Source organism: Jaculus jaculus, chromosome 14, assembly GCF_020740685.1.
Source record: "Jaculus jaculus isolate mJacJac1 chromosome 14, mJacJac1.mat.Y.cur, whole genome shotgun sequence".
NCBI classification, from domain to species: domain Eukaryota; kingdom Metazoa; phylum Chordata; class Mammalia; order Rodentia; family Dipodidae; genus Jaculus; species Jaculus jaculus.
This window is the reverse complement of record NC_059115.1, coordinates 79406068-79426013: the sequence shown is the minus strand read 5'-3', so window position 1 is coordinate 79426013 and position 19946 is coordinate 79406068. Positions and strand designations below refer to the sequence as shown.

At 41.7% G+C, this 19946-nt stretch overlaps 1 protein-coding gene across 1 annotated transcript in view; it reads right to left on the bottom strand.

Moving 5' to 3' along the window:
- The window catches only part of Hapln1 (hyaluronan and proteoglycan link protein 1), a 60583-nt gene that overhangs the window by 23523 nt on the left and 17114 nt on the right, over window positions 1–19946 (bottom strand). The window contains exon 2 of the mRNA XM_004651639.2: window positions 2039–2162. Within this exon, the coding sequence (XP_004651696.1) occupies window positions 2039–2138 (100 nt within the window). The 5' untranslated portion in view covers window positions 2139–2162. The remainder of the gene's footprint in view (window positions 1–2038; window positions 2163–19946) is intronic.

The window sequence follows — 19946 nt, the reverse complement described above, 5'->3', positions numbered from 1 at the left end:
TCAGACAGGGGAGACTGTGAGTCATAAGGGCAATGACAGGACCAAGGAACAGAGTAAAAACCATCTCTTGGACTGCCCAAAGGTTTGTCCAAACCGTCTCCAACCAACAAAGAAAATCAATCACCAAGAACAAGGAAGGGACACACTTAAAGGAAACCCCCATCACTTATGTAATAAAAACACACGGAATGGACCCACAGGCCCTCACTCTCTTCTGTAGAGGGTGCCTGAGCTTGCCTTTTTTTTTTTTTTTAACCTCTAATAAACCTATACTTTCATTACTGCTCTCTATAGCTTGTGCACTTCTTTGTCTGGCATAAAACCTGGACATTGCTTCAAAGAACATCCCTGAGAGACCCCTGTGGTAATGCCAACATCAGTGGGGACGTATATAATCTAGTTTATAAATATCTTTGGTTTGCTGGTATTGATTTCCACAAGAAAATATAGGTGTGGTAGTTGTGCCACTGAAAAGCCTTGAGCAACTCTTCCAGGCAAGCATATACTTTCTAAGAATATGAATTTACAATTAAAATGAGGCCTACTGTCAAGACATTGAAAAAACTTGGATAGTGTACAGAAACCATCAGGACAACACTGATATCTTGGGTCAGAAAATCCCTTTGTATTAAATTTGAGCAAAATAGATGGGGATATGAAAGTTGGGTCAACAATTTTTCTTCTTAAAATACCTTTATCTCATCTTATACAAATGCTTTTTAAAATTATATTTTCATAGGCTTGGTGCCACGTAGGGTGGTTTGAATAGTTGATAAGATAATTTGGGTTAGCTTCTGATTGAAAGTCCAATTATGTAGAGATAATTATTTTCCATTGTATTTAAAACTGCTTTTATTAATAGTTAGGTATTAACATTTTTGCTGAATTGAACCCTGTGATTAAAAGCTAAAAGGACACTATCCCTTATTAGTAATCTGTATGTAAAAATATTCTACAGTCTTTCAGAAATAACTTTGGCTCTTACAATATGCATTAAGGAAACAACTGAGTCAGCAGCCTGCAGAATAAAATTTATGATTATATAATTTCTTTTCACAGTTCAACAGTAAAAAAATAATGCTGATAGGAGCAAATGCCAATGAAAGACATGCCTAAAATACTTAAACACTGAGTTAGAATTGTATTTTGAGTGACAAAATCTGTACAGAAAAAAAAATATTTCCACTCAATTCACATTATCATTTGACCTTTGCATGTTGTAGTTTCCAACAGAGTGCAGTTTTCCAAGAATACACTTTTGACCTTGACAGCATAACTTGATGTTTGATGTCTTTTAACAAACTTGCAATGTCTGTGGTTCCCAAACTGAGTTGGATCTCAAATTAATATCATCATAGACGATCACAATTCTGTAATTCTTATTACAATTATTTAGTATGCAAGAGCAGGAAAGGCACAAGTGCCTCTGGAACCGTGTCCCTGATTGCGTAAGTCTCTCAGCTTTCTTAACACGGGGTGTCCCCCATCAGAGTCAGGCCAGGCCAGAGCTGCAATGCACTGCAGCCTCGGATCTTACCTCAGCTGTCAGGCTAGGGTACAGCAGAGCTCAGCAGAAACACGCGGGACCAAGATTTTGGTCTTTGGTGACTAAAGCTTTATCACAGGAAATTATACTAGGGTAAGCTATTTTGTTTTCCTGGACCATTTGTTTGATCTTCCCTTTATTTACATTGCCTATGTTAATGATTGAGCAATTCTTGTCACAGCATGACCTTGCACTGTAAGTTTTAATTCATATCGTCCGTCCCCCACCTTGCATCTGAATGAACACATGTCCTCTGTTCTGCTTGACACACTGCAATTGGGCATTCTGAAGATGCAACTTTAATGACTCCCAAGTCTTAACTCCTGTAATCTGATAGTATCAAAAAGCGAGAGAGCACACTCATTATCGGAAGAAAGGGAAAGGAAAAAGTTAATGCAGCCGAGCCAAAATTAAGAAACGCTGAGCTAGCATCTCCACTGTCAGTGACTTGAAATTAATTGGACTCTTCTTTGAACACTTGTGCTTCCTTACCTTGAATGTGAATGACTCTGTCATGATCCAGGGTATAGTTGTCTGAACGGTGATCGGCCCAACAGATGGAAAACAGCACCAGAAGAACGAGACTCTTCATCCTTGTAGCCCAGAGTCTTCCCCACTGTGAGAGCATCACATACGAAGGAGCTGGTGAGCTGTGGAGCTCTTTGGAGCGTTGCACTGCACAACTTACTACCGCCTTATCATCGGGGACATTTAACCCAATCTGCTCAGAAAGTTACTGTAGCCGTCTTTGAGAGCCGACTCTGGCAGCTCTGAACAATTTCAATTCCTCTTAGGAAACCAGAGTCCAAACAGTCTTTAACTCTGTCTTTGCACAATTTGAAATTTGGAAATTTAAGACTGTATGCTTGCAACATAAATAGTTACAGTAAATTGCAAAGAGTTGTATTAAGTAGGCAAGTAGATACTTAAATGTTAACCCTTTGAATCTGGTGTATACATTAATTAAACTGCAATTTGATTCATCTATTTATGGATACTTATTTCCTGGCCTAATTAGGAGCTGAATCTTAAATCAGAAGAGATAAAAGGTATTTTCCTAAAACCTGACATCACCATTCATTTTACACACGGCTCTCTAACCAGGTTAGCCTGCACTGAATAGAAAAGAGAGGAAACATGATTAAGCAGCAGGAACGTACTTGTTACAGATTCACTTACCATCTTAAACACTGCTTGGGTCTGTGGTGAACAGCTGAAAATTCTACACAAACTGGGTTAGAGTTATGCATGCTGCCGCTGCAGCCACTGGGATTGACTTTTCTTCACTCACTGCCATCTGAAATGCTGACGCACCAATTTAGAGTGCCAGGTAGGGTCTCTGCGGCCAGCAGAGCCGTGAGTGCAGGGACCACCCGTGCCAGCCCCGCGGGGCAGCTGGGCAAACGGAGAGCGGAAACACCCAGCAGGGCACAGCTCCAGTCCTGTGAGAGGCAGAACCCTCCTTCGCTTCTCCGTGATCCAAGACCTACTTGGTAGAAGGGGACAGAGCCTCTTCTCCCCTGGAAACTTGTCATGGGAGGCACCGCTAAGTGATTTCAAGCAAGGCAAGCCTTGGCCGCACTTGCCAGGGAGCCCCGGCCTTGTCTGCAGCACTGTGCAGGCGGAGGCAGAGGCCACCGGGCGGTCTCCTGCTACCCTGCGCTCAGCAGCTGAGACAATACCGGCTATTTTTAAAACAGAAATTGGACAGTGCTGGCTTCTCACACTAATTCCTTTTTTTTTTTTTTTTTTTTTTTCTAGGAAAGGCTGACTCCCTAGAATACTGATTAAGGGATTTCTGTCCATTCCTGGAGGTCCCTGGGGGTGAGCCGTACTCCACTGCATAATGCTCTTCTCGACTCTCAGGACTTGCCCAGGTCTCCCCCAGAACTGAGGACACACCTCTCTGCACCTCCCCTCTGCAACTGCATTGCTGTGATGCTTTGGCTCCCATCTTTCCTAGTCTCTGCAATTTCTTCTCTTCCTTATGCTTCAGAAAGATGGTGCATATGCCAATCACACAACTCATTTGTCCAGGTAACCACGTGTGTTCTTGTCAAAATTATACCCCATCAATCAGTTTATCTCCAGAAAGACATTGGATCATTCCTCTGAGCATATTTATAAAATGAAGTTTTTGGCTTGTGTTGACTTTGCCCCTGACTGATAACAAACATTATTATTTCCAGCCCAGGATTTTGTTTTAGGTGAATGGATTTAATAAAGGTGGCTTTTTGGAATCTGGAGTGTTACTGAAATCATTACATAAGCAAATATGAAACAGTGGCCAGACGCTTTCCAAGGTATGCTGCACAAGCTGCTTGCCTGAGGAGATAGAGAAGGGAGTGTTGTGAAAAGGAGAAGGGTATGGAAGAAGGGTGCCACTTCAAGAACTAAGAGGAGACGTTCTCTAGAAGTGGCCAAGATGACCAAAGGAAGAGAATGTGCTAGACCAGCATGATGAACGTGCAATATGTTCATTCAGTAAGTGTCCCGATTAAGTAAAGTGAACAAATAGTGAAAAATTGGCATTAGTGTGGTCATGGATGCTGTAATATGTGGGGTGCTATAAACATACACATATCTAAGTTGTATGACTTACCATTGCAATTACCTTCATTTTCCATCATTTTACCTGAAATTGCCCATATATCCAAATTCCGAAGTTCAGCACCCGAATGTATATCACCAAAGGAGCATTCCACTGAGTTAACATATTAACTATTCAAAACCCAGTCCAAAATGCAAATGCTGAGTGGGTGTTTGTGGTAGATAGCAACAGTAATAATAGCAGTTTCTTTAATTGCTTGTCAACGGTTTGCCAAGTCATATGCCGTGACTTTTCTGTCTCCTTCATGCCATCTTCATGGCACCACTGTGGGGCACAGCTTCCTCTTTTACTGACACAAATGACTCTTATGCTCATGGTCACAAATCCAGTCAGTGTCATTGCCACCAGGCAAAATCAGTACATCCTTTGAGTTGTATTTGTGTTTTTATGGTAGAATCACTTCAATACATACACAAACACACATATGCATATTTAAAATCTGGGTTGGAAACTAGTCTGTTCTTAAAACACTAAGTTCTAGCCTGGCGTGGTAGCGCACGCCTTTAATCCCAGCACTCGGAAGGCAGAGGTAGGAGGATCACCATGAGTTCGAGGCCGCCCTGAGACTACATAGTGAATTCCAGGTCAGCCTGGGCTAGAGTGAGAGACCTTACCTCAAAATTAAAAAAAAACAAAAAACAAAACCCAACCCACTTAGTACTGCTATGTGTAAATAGGATTCTTTTCAAGACATATAAGAAGTCAGTGTAGAGTCACTTTTCTCACCTTTGACTCTTGACTCATTTATAGTTCCAACAATATAATTGTTAATAGATCACTGATCATCTTCAGTAATTTCTGACATACATAAATGGACACTTCTGAGTATCCTGTACTGGCATTAATACAATTCAGACAGTAGAAAATGGAAATTATCTTTCCTATCCTGGCAGCACAATCATTCTCATATTTTCAAAAGCACAAGAGCTAAAGTTAGTGATATGATTCTGAGGTGTCTCAAAGAAAACTAAAGACAGAAGAAGGCTCTGTCCAAGAAAAGGTACGCTTTGAGGTAAGGATCTCCTCAACAGACAAGCAGAGCTCCGACACAGGAGGTCATGAGAGTGAATGAATCTGAGTCTTGATCAGTAGTAATGTCTTCTCTGAAGACCTAGGCATGTCAAGTCTTATAGGAATAAAGTTTAGGAAATGAGGAAGGAATAATTTTATACAAGGAGCTGTTATTACCTGCCCATGAATTAGCATCCAGGGCTCACTTGTGTGGCGATAAACTATAAGAACAGGCTATGGGAATGAAGTATGGGAAAGAATTGCAAATATTTATTTTCTTAAAATATTTATTTAGGGGCTGGAGAGATGGCTTAGCGGTTAAGCACTTGCCTGTGAAGCCTAAGGACCCCGATTCGAGGCTCGGTTCCCCAGGTCCCACGTTAGCCAGATGCACAAGGGGGCGCACGCGTCTGGAGTTCGTTTGCAGAGGCTGGAAGCCCTGGCGCGCCCATTCTCTCTCTCTCTCTCTATCTGTCTTTCTCTCTGTGTCTGTCGCTCTCAAATAAATAAATAAATAAATATATTTATTTAGTCATTTATTTATTATGAAAAAAAAGAAAGAGAGATAGAGAGAACAGGCCCACCAGAACCTTTAGCCACTGCAAACGAACTCCAGATGCATGCACCACCATGTGCATCTGGCTCATGTAGGATCTGGGGAATCAAACTTGGGTCCTTAAGCTTCACAGGCAAGCACTTAACTGCTAATCCATATCTCCAGCCCAGAACTAAGACTATTGCTTATGGACTTTACAAGTACCTTTAGTGATATTATTGCGATGCTAAATTCCTTACTAGTAACTTGCTTTAAAGTTAAACTTACAACTGTGCAATCTACCTGCTTAAAGTAGAGTGAGCGGGCCTCCTCTGTCTTCCTGTACCTTTGGCTTGAAGAGCACAGATGACCAATACTGACAAGCAATATTTAGAGATACTGACTGATCTCAAGATATGCTGTATGGGCCTTTCCTCAGAAGCCTGGTTGGACTCTGGACTAAAAATACATATATACAGGGGTGGAGAGATGGCTTAGTGATTAAGGTGCTTGCCTGCAAAGCCAAAGGACCCAGGTTCGATTTCCCAGGACCCATGTAAGCCAGATGCACAAGATGAACAATGGAGTTCATTTGTAGTGGCTGGAGGCCTTAACACACCCAATATTTCTCTCTGTCTCTCTCAAATAAATTAATAAAAATGAAGTATAAAAAACATACGTACATAAGAAGTGCTTATCATAGCATTGAAGACAATGAGGTCAGTAAATGTGGGCTCACAGGTCTGTTGAAAGCAACCGGCTGGCTAACACATTGCTCTTGTGATCCTGATCCGAATACATGTGTGTTCTGGATCAGCCGAGTCCAGCAAGTCGCACCCCTAAATTCCCTGATGAAGGATTGTGCAGAGTTGGCAGCTCCTTACCCTTCCCTCATGCCATGTACTACTTGTCCCCATGTCACCAGCTTTTTGTCTGCTCAGTCAAAGCCCGCACGAGTGCCAGCGCGCCCAGGAAGCCAGGCGGCCGCGGCGCGAGCGCAGTGCATCTCAAGCTTGTCCGCAGCGTCCCTTTGCCCCGGGCTGCTGCTCCTCGGAGCAACGAGCCCAGTCCTGGGGTGGGGGTTCCAGGAGACAGCTCTGTCACCTCCCAGGCTCTGCTCCTAGAAGCAATTTGCCCAGTGCTGTGTAGGAAGGTTCCAGATGTCAGTCTCTAAATTCAGAGCTGTGCCCCACAAATAGGGCACACCTGAGTGAACACATTATTCGTCTCTTCTTTTACCCTTCCAAGCCCTGCTGCTGTGGCGATGCAGCCATCTTCAAAACAAGGCGAGGCTGCAATGTCCATGCCCAGAAATGTCCAGCATGAGAGTTCAGGGTTTGCATGTTGGGGAAAATAGACACAGCTTAGAAACAGGACACCCTTCTCCAAGAAAAACGCTAGTAGCCTGATATAAAGATTTACCAATACGATTAATCCGATCCTAATAGTTTACTCCTATTCCTTATACACCTGGTTTTAAAGCATTGCATGAGGTAACAGGGTAGTAAGACCTAGTAGAAGATCTGCATGCCACTCTCTGAGCCTTGAGAACAGTTTCCTGAACAGGCATGTGCTAGGTGCTGACCCAGGAGTTTCACCTACTTAATTCTTTTCAGGAAATCCCTTTAGATTGGTGCTGGAGAATTCGGCTCTCAGTCCCTCATGCTTATGCAGCAAGGAAGTGCTCTAATCCACTGTGTCCTCACCCCAGCCTTCAAACAAACTCAGTGTTTACCACATTAATAGAAATGTAAGGCACAACTGTATGTAGAATCATTTCCAAAAAATGGTTATCAAAAAATTAATTTGGCATCAAAAAAAAAAAGCCAATTTCCTTGATTTATTTTCTGTCAATTCGAGAGAATTTTCACTTTCTTGTGGCGCTCTCAGAATCTTAATGCTGGCTCTGGACTTGTGGCACCTGCAGCGCCCCTGATGATGCCATAGCCTGCACATGTAGGTCCTCTGGTCCTCCTCAGAACAGCACAAAGCCCTGATGGGCTCAGTGGCAGAGGGGAAGAGGAAAGGAAGAATGGAAAGTAGGAAGGAGATTACAGTGATATCAACAGAGGAGAGAGCACAGGGAAGAAAAATCAGAGACACCCAAAATAGTGTATAGAAAAAGGACCTAGTGGCAGAAATAGAGAAGAGAAGGTCATCTGCAGATTTCCCATGATTTTGTCTGAACAACGCATGACAACATATTTGAGCAATATATGGCACATTGTAAGTTAATAGTGAGCTTCCTGGTGACTAGGTTTTGCAACTTCTATTGAAAGTACTTAGATATCACTTAATAAACAGTGCTTCCAAAATTTAATTATGATTTCTTCTACAATTTGCAATTTCAGATATTGCAATCATGCAAATCAAATAGAGGAAGTGGAGGTCAAGATTCGCATGACTCCTGAAAGTTTTATTTTGAAGTTATGAATATTTTTGTTTTCCTCTTATATGTTGTCAAGTCAGCCTATTCTAGGTGTTTTTGCCTTAAAGTTTCCATCTTTCTCCATTTTCTTGGGTTTTTCTTTTATGTTTTATGCATTCACTTCTATATTTATCACCTGAAAATTTTATCAATCATTTCTTATGCCATTTCTTCTCTTTCCCCTGCAGCCTATTATCATGGTAGTTGGCATGGCCATCGGACCATTTGTTATCTAAATCAATTCACAAAGTAAAAATAACTTTTTATAACTACATGGTGGAAATAGTAACATGTAGCCTGAGATATTTTGAGGATATGTGGATATATAGTGCATGTGTAATGACTTAAGTAAAAGTAAAATTTATTTTCATGCCCTTTTCTGCCACTTTCTAGCCATGTGACCTTGGAAGAAGTCGTTCAACACGTCAGGGTCAAGTTTTCTTTGCAGTCAGCTGAAATAGCATACGTCAAATGTCAAAATCTAACACTAGTCATCAACATTATTGTTATTTATCTTTATACTTGATGTGTTAGATTCTTCATTTTTCTTAAATTGCATTTTGGGACTAACCATCTCAAAATACAAATTTACAGATCTGGCTTGGTATCCATATTTGTTTATGGAGCAATACAATTTACTTATCTTTTTTGGCTGCTTCTTTGATGGACAGAATTTCTGCCTCAGCAACTTTCCTTTCTTCAAAGTGCTGAGTCCGGCTCTTCATTGGTCTGTCTGAACCTGCTTTAGGTGAGCTCTGAGCTAGAGCTTATACTTTGCAAAAAGAAAACTCTTCAAAATCTACTATTTTGGATAAGTTCTGCAGTAACTTATGTGTCTGTATTGACTTTCCTATTTTCTTTCTTTCTTTCTTTCTTTTCTTTCTTTCTCTCTTTCTCTCTCTCTCTCTCCTTTCTCTCCTCCTTTCCTTCTTTCTCTCCTTCTTTCTTTCCTTCTTTCTCCCTTCCTTCCTTCCTTCCTTCCTTCCTTCCTTCCTTCCTTCCTTCCTTCCTTCCTTCCTTCCTTTCTTTCTTTCTTTCTTTCTTCTTTTTAAAGTAGGGTTTAATTCTAGTCCAGGCTGACCTGGAATTCACTTTGTATTCTCAGGGTGGCCTCGAACTCATGAAGATCCTCCTACCTCTGCCTCCCAAGTGCTGGGATTAAAGGTGTGTGCCACCCTGCCCGGCTTTGTATTGACTTTTCTAAGATAAGTGCAAATGGTGCAGCTTAATAAAAGCACCAGCCGTGTTGGGTGTTTTTAGGGCACATACATACAGCTTGTTACTGAGTAGCTAAGGTATGTGGGGAGAGTGTGTATGCAGGTACTAATAAACACAGAGTCCACTTTTGTCACCTCTGAGTGACTAAAATCCTGAAATTGATGAATGACTAAATCAATAATGCTCACATAGAATGATTTCTAATAATCAGGGTTTAGGCTACATGAAAACTTGTAATTTACTAAAATGATTTCTAAAATGATGTTCAACATTTGTTTGCAATGTAATACCTTCAATTCAAATTTTATTCTTTAATCAAATGTATTCTGTGATCGTGAAGTCAGATGTCTGACTTACAGATACAATGAAGCCAGTTTACATTGCATCCATTTCACTCATTTCCTGTCTGTGAAAGGAGCGGACAGTAATCATGTTTTTCCAGTTTCGTAGTCCGACCTCTGCAACCAGGAATCTTTTCATATGGAATAATACCAGTGGACAGGTTGTTGCTAAAACCAGGTGTTGTGGCAGGAAGGGAAAAAAATGAGTTGGAACTAAAATAAAATGGGACGTTATTGTCATTGTGTGTTCAAATGACTTTTGAATGTCGTCATGCCTTATGTCAGTCACATGGGTGGATAGCATGTGTGCAGAGAACCACCAACTCCTCAAATGGGTCCTTCGTGAAGTATTTTCCCCTATGCTTCATACAAGTACGAAGCAGGATTCTTGATAGGTTCAGTATGATAGGTCTAGTTCATGTGGGTAAATCACAATTTGTTACAAAAAAAAGTAAGATAATAAGGAAAGTTATGATCTCAATGAGCTAGAATGTAAGTAGACATTACTACAGTGGCCTCCACCTGCTTCCGTGAGCTTTGTCTCCACATCACCTGCAGATTTTCTCATTAACTCGGGAAAATTCTCAGGTATTTCAGCTATATCAACCACATGGTTATTAATGGCCATGAAGCAATGCATTTTTATAATGATTGTGATATTATATGGAAATAAACATTATGTTTTTCCTCTTTATTTGTGGGAAGTTTACTGTACTTATTTGGCTCCAGTAATCCCAATTTTACCTTATAATATTAAAAACTATACAATGTCAGTGTAATGCCATTACAGATGCAGTTTTCATAGGGTGCAAAAGAAAACTTCATATTCTATTATTAAATGCAAAGAACACAACTAAAAGTCAAGTTAAGCTAGGTGAGGTGGTGCACACCTCTAATCTCAATACTTGGTTGGTGGAGGAAGGAAGATTTCCAAGAATTCAAGGCCAACCTAAGACTACATAGTGAATTCCAAGTCAGCCAGAGCTGGAAAGAGACCCTACCTCGAAAAAAATAAAAATAAACAACAACAACAAAAAAATCCAAAAAAAACCCCACAACAAATTAGCTTATAAAGGATTTGTGAAAGATTACTAAATCTTTCAATCTTTCAGAATATAAAATATCAATGCTACCATTCCTCAGGCTAGCTCATAATTTCTTTGAAGTTTGATATATTGAATACCATGCTACTGCTATGATATTTGGGGACTTTTGTGCTCATCAATTATGAGACTAACACCGTATCAGGGGAAATATTGACTAAAATTAAAATTTTATTAAGATTTTCTTTGCTTATACCCTAGAATAATCAATCCCACCTCAAGAAAACGTTAATCAATCAATCAAAAAAAAAAAAAAAAAAAAAAAACACCTAAAAATCAGAGGCCCAAAAGGCTGGGGAAATGACTCAGTAGCTAAAAGTTCTTGCTGTATAAATAGGAGTACCTGAGTTGGACCCTGAGAACCCATGAAAATTCGGATTGTGTGCTGCAAGTGTCTATAATTCCAGCAACCTAGTACAAAGGGAGGTGCACACAGGAGGCCCTCCAGAAACTTGCCCTCCTGCTGCCCTGGTGAATGCAATGGTGAATAGTAAGTAATTGGTCCAAACAAGGTAGAAGATGAAGACTCGGGTCCCCTAATCTGGCTCAAGCCAGGAGGACCTCCTCCCCTTCTCGCAGGCAGATCTGGGAAGAAAGAGAAATCTGGGAACAATTTCATGCTGAGGCTCCAATAGGGTTCTTATATATACAACTACGAATCTCAATTCGATTGAGTCTGCATCCCAAGTACCAGTGTATATGAAGGATCTGAGCTTGTTGTTGGGCCCAGGAGAAGGCGGCCTCACTGGGGACGGGCCTGCGCAGTGGGGACTAAGCGCAGGGCAATTGGGAGGAAGCGGGAAGAAGGAAGAGGCTGGGGCTTGCAGCCATCTTGGAATCCGACTGCCTGTCAAAACGCCCCCCTGCTCCCAGCTGTTATCAGTTTGGCCTCGACACGTGCACACCCATATTCACACACACGAACACGCATCCACACAAACACACACTCCATGACCCCAGTGAACACCCATATTCACACACACGAACACGCATCCACACAAACACACACTCCATGACCCCAGTGAACACCCATATTCACACACACGAACACGCATCCACACAAACACACACTCCATGACCCCAGTGAACACCCATATTCACACACACGAACACGCATCCACACAAACACACACTCCATGACCCCAGTGAACACCCATATTCACGCACACGAACACGCATCCACACAAACACACACTCCATGACCCCAGTGAACACCCATATTCACGCACACGAACACGCATCCACACAAACACACACTCCATGACCCCAGTGAACACCCATATTCACGCACACGAACACGCATCCACACAAACACACACTCCATGACCCCAGTGAACACCCATATTCACACACACGAACACGCATCCACACAAACACACACTCCATGACCCCAGTGAACACCCATATTCACACACACAAACATGCATCCACAAAAACACACACTCCATGACCCCAGTGAACACCCATATTCACGCACACAAACACGCATCCACACAAACACACACTCCATGACCCCAGTGAACACCCATATTCACGCACACAAACACCGAACACGCATCCACACAAACACACACTCCATGACCCCAGTGAACACCCATATTCACGCACACGAACACGCATCCACACAAACACACACTCCATGACCCCAGTGAACACCCATATTCACGCACACGAACACGCATCCACACAAACACACACTCCATGACCCCAGTGAACACCCATATTCACACACACGAACACGCATCCACACAAACACACACTCCATGACCCCAGTGAACACCCATATTCACACACACAAACATGCATCCACAAAAACACACACTCCATGACCCCAGTGAACACCCATATTCACGCACACAAACACGCATCCACACAAACACACACTCCATGACCCCAGTGAACACCCATATTCACGCACACAAACACACATCTACACAAACACACACTTCATGACCCTAGTGCACACCCATATTCACACACATGAACATGCATCTACAGAAACACACACTTCATGACCCCAGTGAATACCATAACCCCCCTGAGAAGGACCCTCAGGGTAATGGGACCAGGAGCCTCTTGTATATAGATATGTATAAAATAAAAAAGGGAGAAAAACATAAGAAAGACATTGTAGCATACACCTTAAGCCTTCACTCATGTTATACTGAAGGGTTATTTTTCACTTTCATTTGACCATAATTTAAGTGCTGATTGGGTTGAAGTTTGTTGTAGCTTTTTCTTTTATAATTTGTTTGTTTGCTTAATGTTAAACTCCTAAGTGCAGTGCCTCAGGGTGCATTATTGGGGCGCACCCATAGACGAGTATGGCTGCTATCTTTCTCCAAAAGGAGGGTTTGGACAGAGATTATAATTCATAAAGGGAAGAGAGGTGGGGAGAAAATGGCCAGCCACAGGTCCAGTAAAGAGCCTGGGACAGACCCAGCCCTTGGTATCAACACTGGAAGCCCTTAGATTTCATGCATTTAGCCTCCAGAGCAACGCGTAAGACAAGAAACTTGTTTAAGACCCCCCCCCCGCCCCCCCTATATATATGTTAGCAAGCAATGTGTTGAGAAAAATTTCGCTAGAGTAACTAATCATAATCTCAAAACAGCATGCTGGTTAGACACACTCACACAGGGCAAGCATCACGCAGGGGATTTCATTCATAAAAAGAAAACTCAATTGACAACCAAGTGTCCGCAGAGGCCCAAACCAGCAGCATGGCCGAGTCTGCGCAGTCCTGGGAGAACCCCTGAGGCAGCCCCAGCCCTAACCAAGCAGCTGCCCCTCGGGTTCCCCTGAGCAAGGTTGTTATAATAACTCTACCAGGGGAGGGCAGGTGCTCTGACCACCTGGGAACGTCTAGCTGTGGGTGAGCTTTTGTCTCTGCAAGGCTGGAGCTGGTTTGGCCCATGATCCGCTGGGTTGAGCCCACGGAGGGGCCCCTCCACATGGGCTCTTTATCCCTTCCAGCTCCCCAAATGGCAAGAGCTCCTTGAACTTTCTTTACTCCAAGGTTTTTATGGGCCCTCCATATGGGATCTGTGGCCACATGGGTGCCTTTCCTTGGCTCTGTACTTCCCTCAGTAAGTATAATAATTTAATTAAAAAATCCCAATTGTATCAATAACAAGGCTCTGTACTAGAAAATATAAATTCGACTTTAAAGCATTTTAATGTATAAAATATAATGAATCATTATCAGTATCAGAAATGATTTTTGAACACTGACAAGAGTTTTGGTACTAAGTTAAGAATTTCATGTAGGTCGGCATGAATTATTCTCTAGTTGACACAATTGACCTGGAACTTTGAGGCATTTCAAAGCTACCGGAAGGTTTCTTTTAGACAACAGTGCTTAGTAAACTTTTTTTTGTGTGTAAAAATTCTGAAGACACTAAGCTTAATTTTTTTTTTTAAATTGTTACTAAACTATTAAAGAAAGGAAAGCAAGTAAAATTAGGCAACTTGTTCTTTTGTATGACTTTGAAAACAGGTAAATTAGTATAATGTAAGTATATGAAAAATTTGAGAAGATTGTTCAAATGTAAGTTTGTATAAAAATGGGTTGAGTATGGCACACTTGTGCACAAATTACTGAATATTGCAGGGCCTCAGCCACTGCAATCGAACTCCAGAGCCTTGTGCCACCGAGTGGGCATGTGTGGCTTTGTGGTTGCCTCATCTTTGTGCATCTGGCTTACATGGGATCTGGAGAGAGATCAAACGTGGGTTCTTAGACTTTGCAGGCAAGTGCCTTAACTGCTAAGCCATCTTTTCATCCCACAGACTAAAATTTTTTAAAATGTTTGTACTAAAGCTAGCAAAATGATATTTTAAGATCCATTTCACTTAATGGTGTTTTCTTTGGCTGGCAGAGGGTGAGGACGTTGAGGTGGGATCCTGCTCTAGCCCAGGCTGGTCTGGAATTCACAGCAATCCCCCTTTGTGGTTTCATGTAGGTGACCGCGAGGATGGGTCTGGGAGTTAAGAAGGAAATCGAGAAGAGGGCAATGAGACGGATAACCCTGAGCATTCCACAATGAGCTGTTGTGGTTGTTTAAGTGTATATCCACCAATAGACTCAGTGCTTTATTAAAGCTTGCCTCCAGCTGCCTGGCTGGAGGAGGTGATGTTCCTGGGGACAGATCTGGTTTATAGCCAAAGGTATGCAGAACAGTTTGATCCTTTACTGGGTCACTGCTGTGTTGCTGTCCGTGTGCTTGTGTGTGGTGCTGGTTGGTGATGGTCTTTCTCTGCTTGCATTTGTGGAAGGGCTCCAGCCTCTTCGGCCATTATGGAACTTCCCTTGGATCTGGAAGCTGAAATAAATCCCATTTCTCCCACAAAATGTGTCTGTTTGGAAGTTCACATAGCAACATGGAGCTGACTATGACAGTTGGCTTGCATGAGTTCAGGTAGGTCACCTGAGTGGGGCATGGAGTGATCATGATGGATAGGCTAGCTGTGGGGCTAGACAGGCACTGAGGAGAAGGGCAGGAAGACCTGGACATTGCATTCAGCAAGGTATTTTTAAACAATGCTGCCACCATTACCTGATACTTGCTTGATCATTGCAGGGCTCATGAAAAGACTCTGAAAATTTGTGTTTAAACCTAGTGCAAGACGATTGTTGTTGTTGTTGTTGTTGTTTTCTGAGGTAGGGTCTCACTGTAGCCCAGGCTGACCTGGAATTCATTATGTAGTCTCAGGGTGGCCTCAAATTCATGGCTTATCCTCCTACCTCTGCCTCCCGTGTACTGGGATTAAAGGTGTACACCACCATACCTGGCAAGATTTTTAATTCTCTCTCTCTTTTGAAAAAGTATTTTAGGGATAGAGAGATGGTTTAGTGGTTAAGTGCTTGCCTGTGAAGCCTAAGTACTCTGGTCCCAGGCTCGATTCCCCAGGACCCACGTTAGCCACAAGCACAAGGGGGTGCATTCGTCTGGAGTTCATTTGTAGTGGCTGGAGGCCCTGGTGCGCCCATTCTCTCTCCCTCTGCCTCTTTCTTTCTCTGTGTTTCACTTTCAAATAAATAAATAAAAATAAACAAAAAATTTAATAAAATATTTTATATTTATTCATTTATTTGACAGAGAAAGAAGGAGAGGGATAGAGAGTGAGAGAATGGGCACTCCAGGGCCTCCAGCCACTGCAAACACGTGTGCCCCATTGTGTATTTGGCTAACATGGGTCCTGGGGAATCAAATCTGGGTCCTTTGCCCTTGCAGGCAAATGCCTTAATGACTAAGCCATCCTACCAGCCCAGGATATTTATTCTTTATCATATGATGACATGTTGTGTATTAAGAATGGGGCATGTCCATACATTTAAAAGAATTCAAATAGTTTTATTGAGGTAAAAGAAAGATTTAAAAATGTAATGAGTTAAATTTTAGTTGTGGGATTACTCCTCTGTAAAGTCAGATTAACACAGCTATTTTATTAATTCAATGGTCAATACAATCCAGAAACACATAATATTTAATGAGAGTTTTCATATGGGATTATATCAAGAAACCATCAAGCTACATATTTTGAAGTCATTCCAGCTATATTTTATGGGAAATTGGAATCCAGATCACTGTCTACAGGGTGGACAATGTGTTCATCACTGTATCTATCTTTAGGCACCCAGTAGGAGCTCTGTGAGCCTTGGCTTGCTCTGCTGGTTTTGCAGAATGTATACTTTCAACAATTCTTTCTTTCTATCTCTCTTTCTCTATCTATCATCTATATATATATTAGTGTACCCATGTATGAATATGCATTATGCATATGTATTTATGAACAAACTTATGCACAACTTGCTCAATAAACAAGACATAACATTTCATAGAAATGTAGAAAACAATCATATTATTCAAATGATTTTTAAATTTTTAAAATTTATTTATTTGCAAGGAAAGAGAGAGAGAGAGGAGACAGAGAGAGAATGAACATGCCACTGTAAGTAAACTCCAGACACACGCTCCCCCTTGTGCATCTGGCTTGCATGGGTACTGGGGAATTGAACCTAGGTCCTTTGGCTTCACAGGCAAGTATCTTAACCACTAAGCCATCTCTTTAGCCTCTATTCAAGCATTTTATTTGTTTGTTTTGAGACATAGTCTTACTCACTCAGCCTAGAACTCAACTCTGTAGCTCAGGCTGATCTTGAACTTTCAAGTGCTTTCAAGTGCTGAGACTATAGGTGTGAGCTAACTTGCCCAGCTATTTTTGAAATTATGAATGAAATATCTAATAATGTTGGACTCAATGCTAACACATGGAAAGCTTGAACTTCCTGAGAACAGAGACCACATTTTACTAGTTTTCATATTCTTGTCGTCTTGTAAGATTTTACCAAATGAAGTAATAGAGGAGATTGTGGTGACTCTACATGGAGCTGGATGTAAGGCTGAGCTACCATCAGCTGGGGTTAACGGAGGCATTCACTGCAGTGATTTACCACATCCGTGTTGACTGGCTTGATCAACCCTTGTTTTATAGATGTCAAAATTTGCCATGACCAAAATTTCCAAAGTTTGCTGCTTAACGAAATAGTAATCTACTTTGACAGAAAGGTGTAAATTCTGCCTTGAGCATGTGATGGTAATAATTTCCAGCAAGTATTGCTGTACAAGTTACTTTCTTTTAACTTTTTTTCTTGACAACTTCCAAACATGCAGACAATATGTCACGATCATTATACCCTCTCACCACTCCCCCTTCTACCTTCCCAAGTCCACCCTAAATTGAATCCCTTTCTCTTTCCAACTAGTCTCCTTTCCACAAAATCCTTCCCCTTTCCCAACTAGTCTCTTTTCTCTTTATACCATAATTTTCTCCTCCTTTTCTAAGCTCTTGTTTTTGTTTAAGTATTTTAAATTTATTTATCATGTGGGTGAGAGAGACAGAAAGAATGGCATGCCAGGGCCTCTGGCTGCTGCAGATAAATTGCATATGTCACTTTGTCCATCTGGCTTTATGTGGTTGCTGGGGAATAGAACCCATGATGATTGGCTTTGTAAACAAGTGACTTTAACCACTAAGGTATCCTCAAGTCCCTTCACACAAGTTCTTACTCTCCACTTATATAAAAATTCAATCATTTGACCTTGCAAGCATTTACAAGGACTGTCCACTCCTTTGCCAATTCCCAATCCACTTGGTTGGCATAGCTTTCTCACGTGATAGAAAATTCACAGCCCGGGCCATAAAGAAACAATGTGTGAATTTTTAAATTTTATTTCCTTACCCATGTACACTGGGGACTGTTTGAAATTGTAGTATCACTACCAATGACTGAGTTAAACAAAAATTAGGGCTGAAAAAATGCAACCAAAAAGAAAAAAAAAGTCAAGACTTGAGATAGCATTACCTATCTCATCTCTTTTTGCTAAATGAAAATTTACTTAAAAAAAAAACTGTGCCCTTTGATCTACTCTTTGCATAATTGTCTGCCTGCTATTAAAAAGGAAAAAAAAAATTGACAGATTGAATAAAGGCACATATGGCAAGTGTGACAAAGTTAGGAAAGGTGGTTATAAGACCAGCCTGCCAAATATGATCTCCTCTGCCGAAATTTTCTGAACAGGCCAAATCCTTTCTTGCCTCAGTCATAGGCTGTAAAGGTGGTACGAGGGCCTGAGGTCCAGAGGCCACTGAGATAGAACCTCCCAAACCCACATAGACAACGGGGTGGGGTCTCTCATCCCTGTAAGCCCGGGTCTATGCTGAACAGAATGGAGCCAAAGAGTTACTGGGCCCCATGAATGACAAGCTCAGGTATCAAGAGAAATTCTGTAGTCATGAGCCATTAGGGATGTAATGTCTGCTGACATCTGGCTAAATGTATATACTTTGCCCACCAAACTGCCCAGTGAGCACTTCTCTTAATGTTCATACCCATATATTAATGGTACTCTCACTTTTGGTTAGAAAAGCTTCTCTTTTCAGATGGCAGAGAACTTGGGATGACTCAGAAGGCATCATGGTGCTGAGAAGTGACAGAGGAGTGCTCAGCACTGGGACATCTCTATCACACCTTCCAAGGCTCAGGGTCCATTGCGGAAGAGGTGGTGGAAAGAATGTAAGAGCCGAAGGAAGGGTAGGACTCCTTACAACGTGCTCCTCCAGACACAAAATGACCTGGATATCCATGACCTCACAGTGCCTGACACTACCTACACAAGACCATCATAATAGGAGGAAAAGATGATGGCATCAAAATAAAAGATAGACTGTGTGTGGGAGAGGGGTATTATGGAGAGTGGAGTTGCAAAGGGGAAAGTGAGGGGAAGGAGGGAATTACTGTGGGTTATTGTATATAACTATGAAATTTGTCAATAAATCAATAAATAAATAAAACCAAGTTGGGCAACAACAAGAGAGAGAGAGAGTGAGAGTCTGTCATAAGGAAAAACAAAGAGGTCAAGTGATGCAGGTGGACACTCAACATTCACCCAGGACATTGCAGGCAAGCCCACAGGCTGTACACCAATACATACACATGCATAACACACACACACACCCCTACCTCATACCACAGCATACATATTCCCAAAAGTAAAAAAAAAGAAGAATCCTCCCTCAATTGCTCAGAAAGACAAAATAGTGAAATCTATGCATTTTCATTCTAGGTATAATAATAGAAACAATATCACTTGATTTCAAGTAGTAAATTCTAGAAAGGGACTAAGTTCACCAAGCCGCCTCTTCTTTATGTTGATGTGGACTAACAAAATAGTTGTGATGCGCCAAATCAATCAAACAACTCCTCTTTTCACACTCTGCCCCTTGCTTCCCAGCCCACCTTTGCACACAGTTTTGTAGAGAGGAAGCCAGGGAGCTCAGCAAAAATCTGTGAAAGCAACGTTGAGCCCAGGGACAAGAGTAGCCCAGTGGGCAGTGGGAGGCGGGGAACAGAAAGCATACCAGGGCGTCTTGATTTTAGGGGCTTCAAGACAGGATCAGGTTTATTTCCTTCACATTTGAAAGTGCGCGCGCGCGCGCGCGCGTATGTGTGTGTGTGTGTGTGTGTGTGTTTTCATTTCAGAAGTTCAAGGGAAGAATTTCATTCTGTAAAATTGTTATTGCTAAAAACAAATAACAATAACAAGAAAATTAAATTAATAGGCAAAGATGTCTGCTTGAATGTCAAGG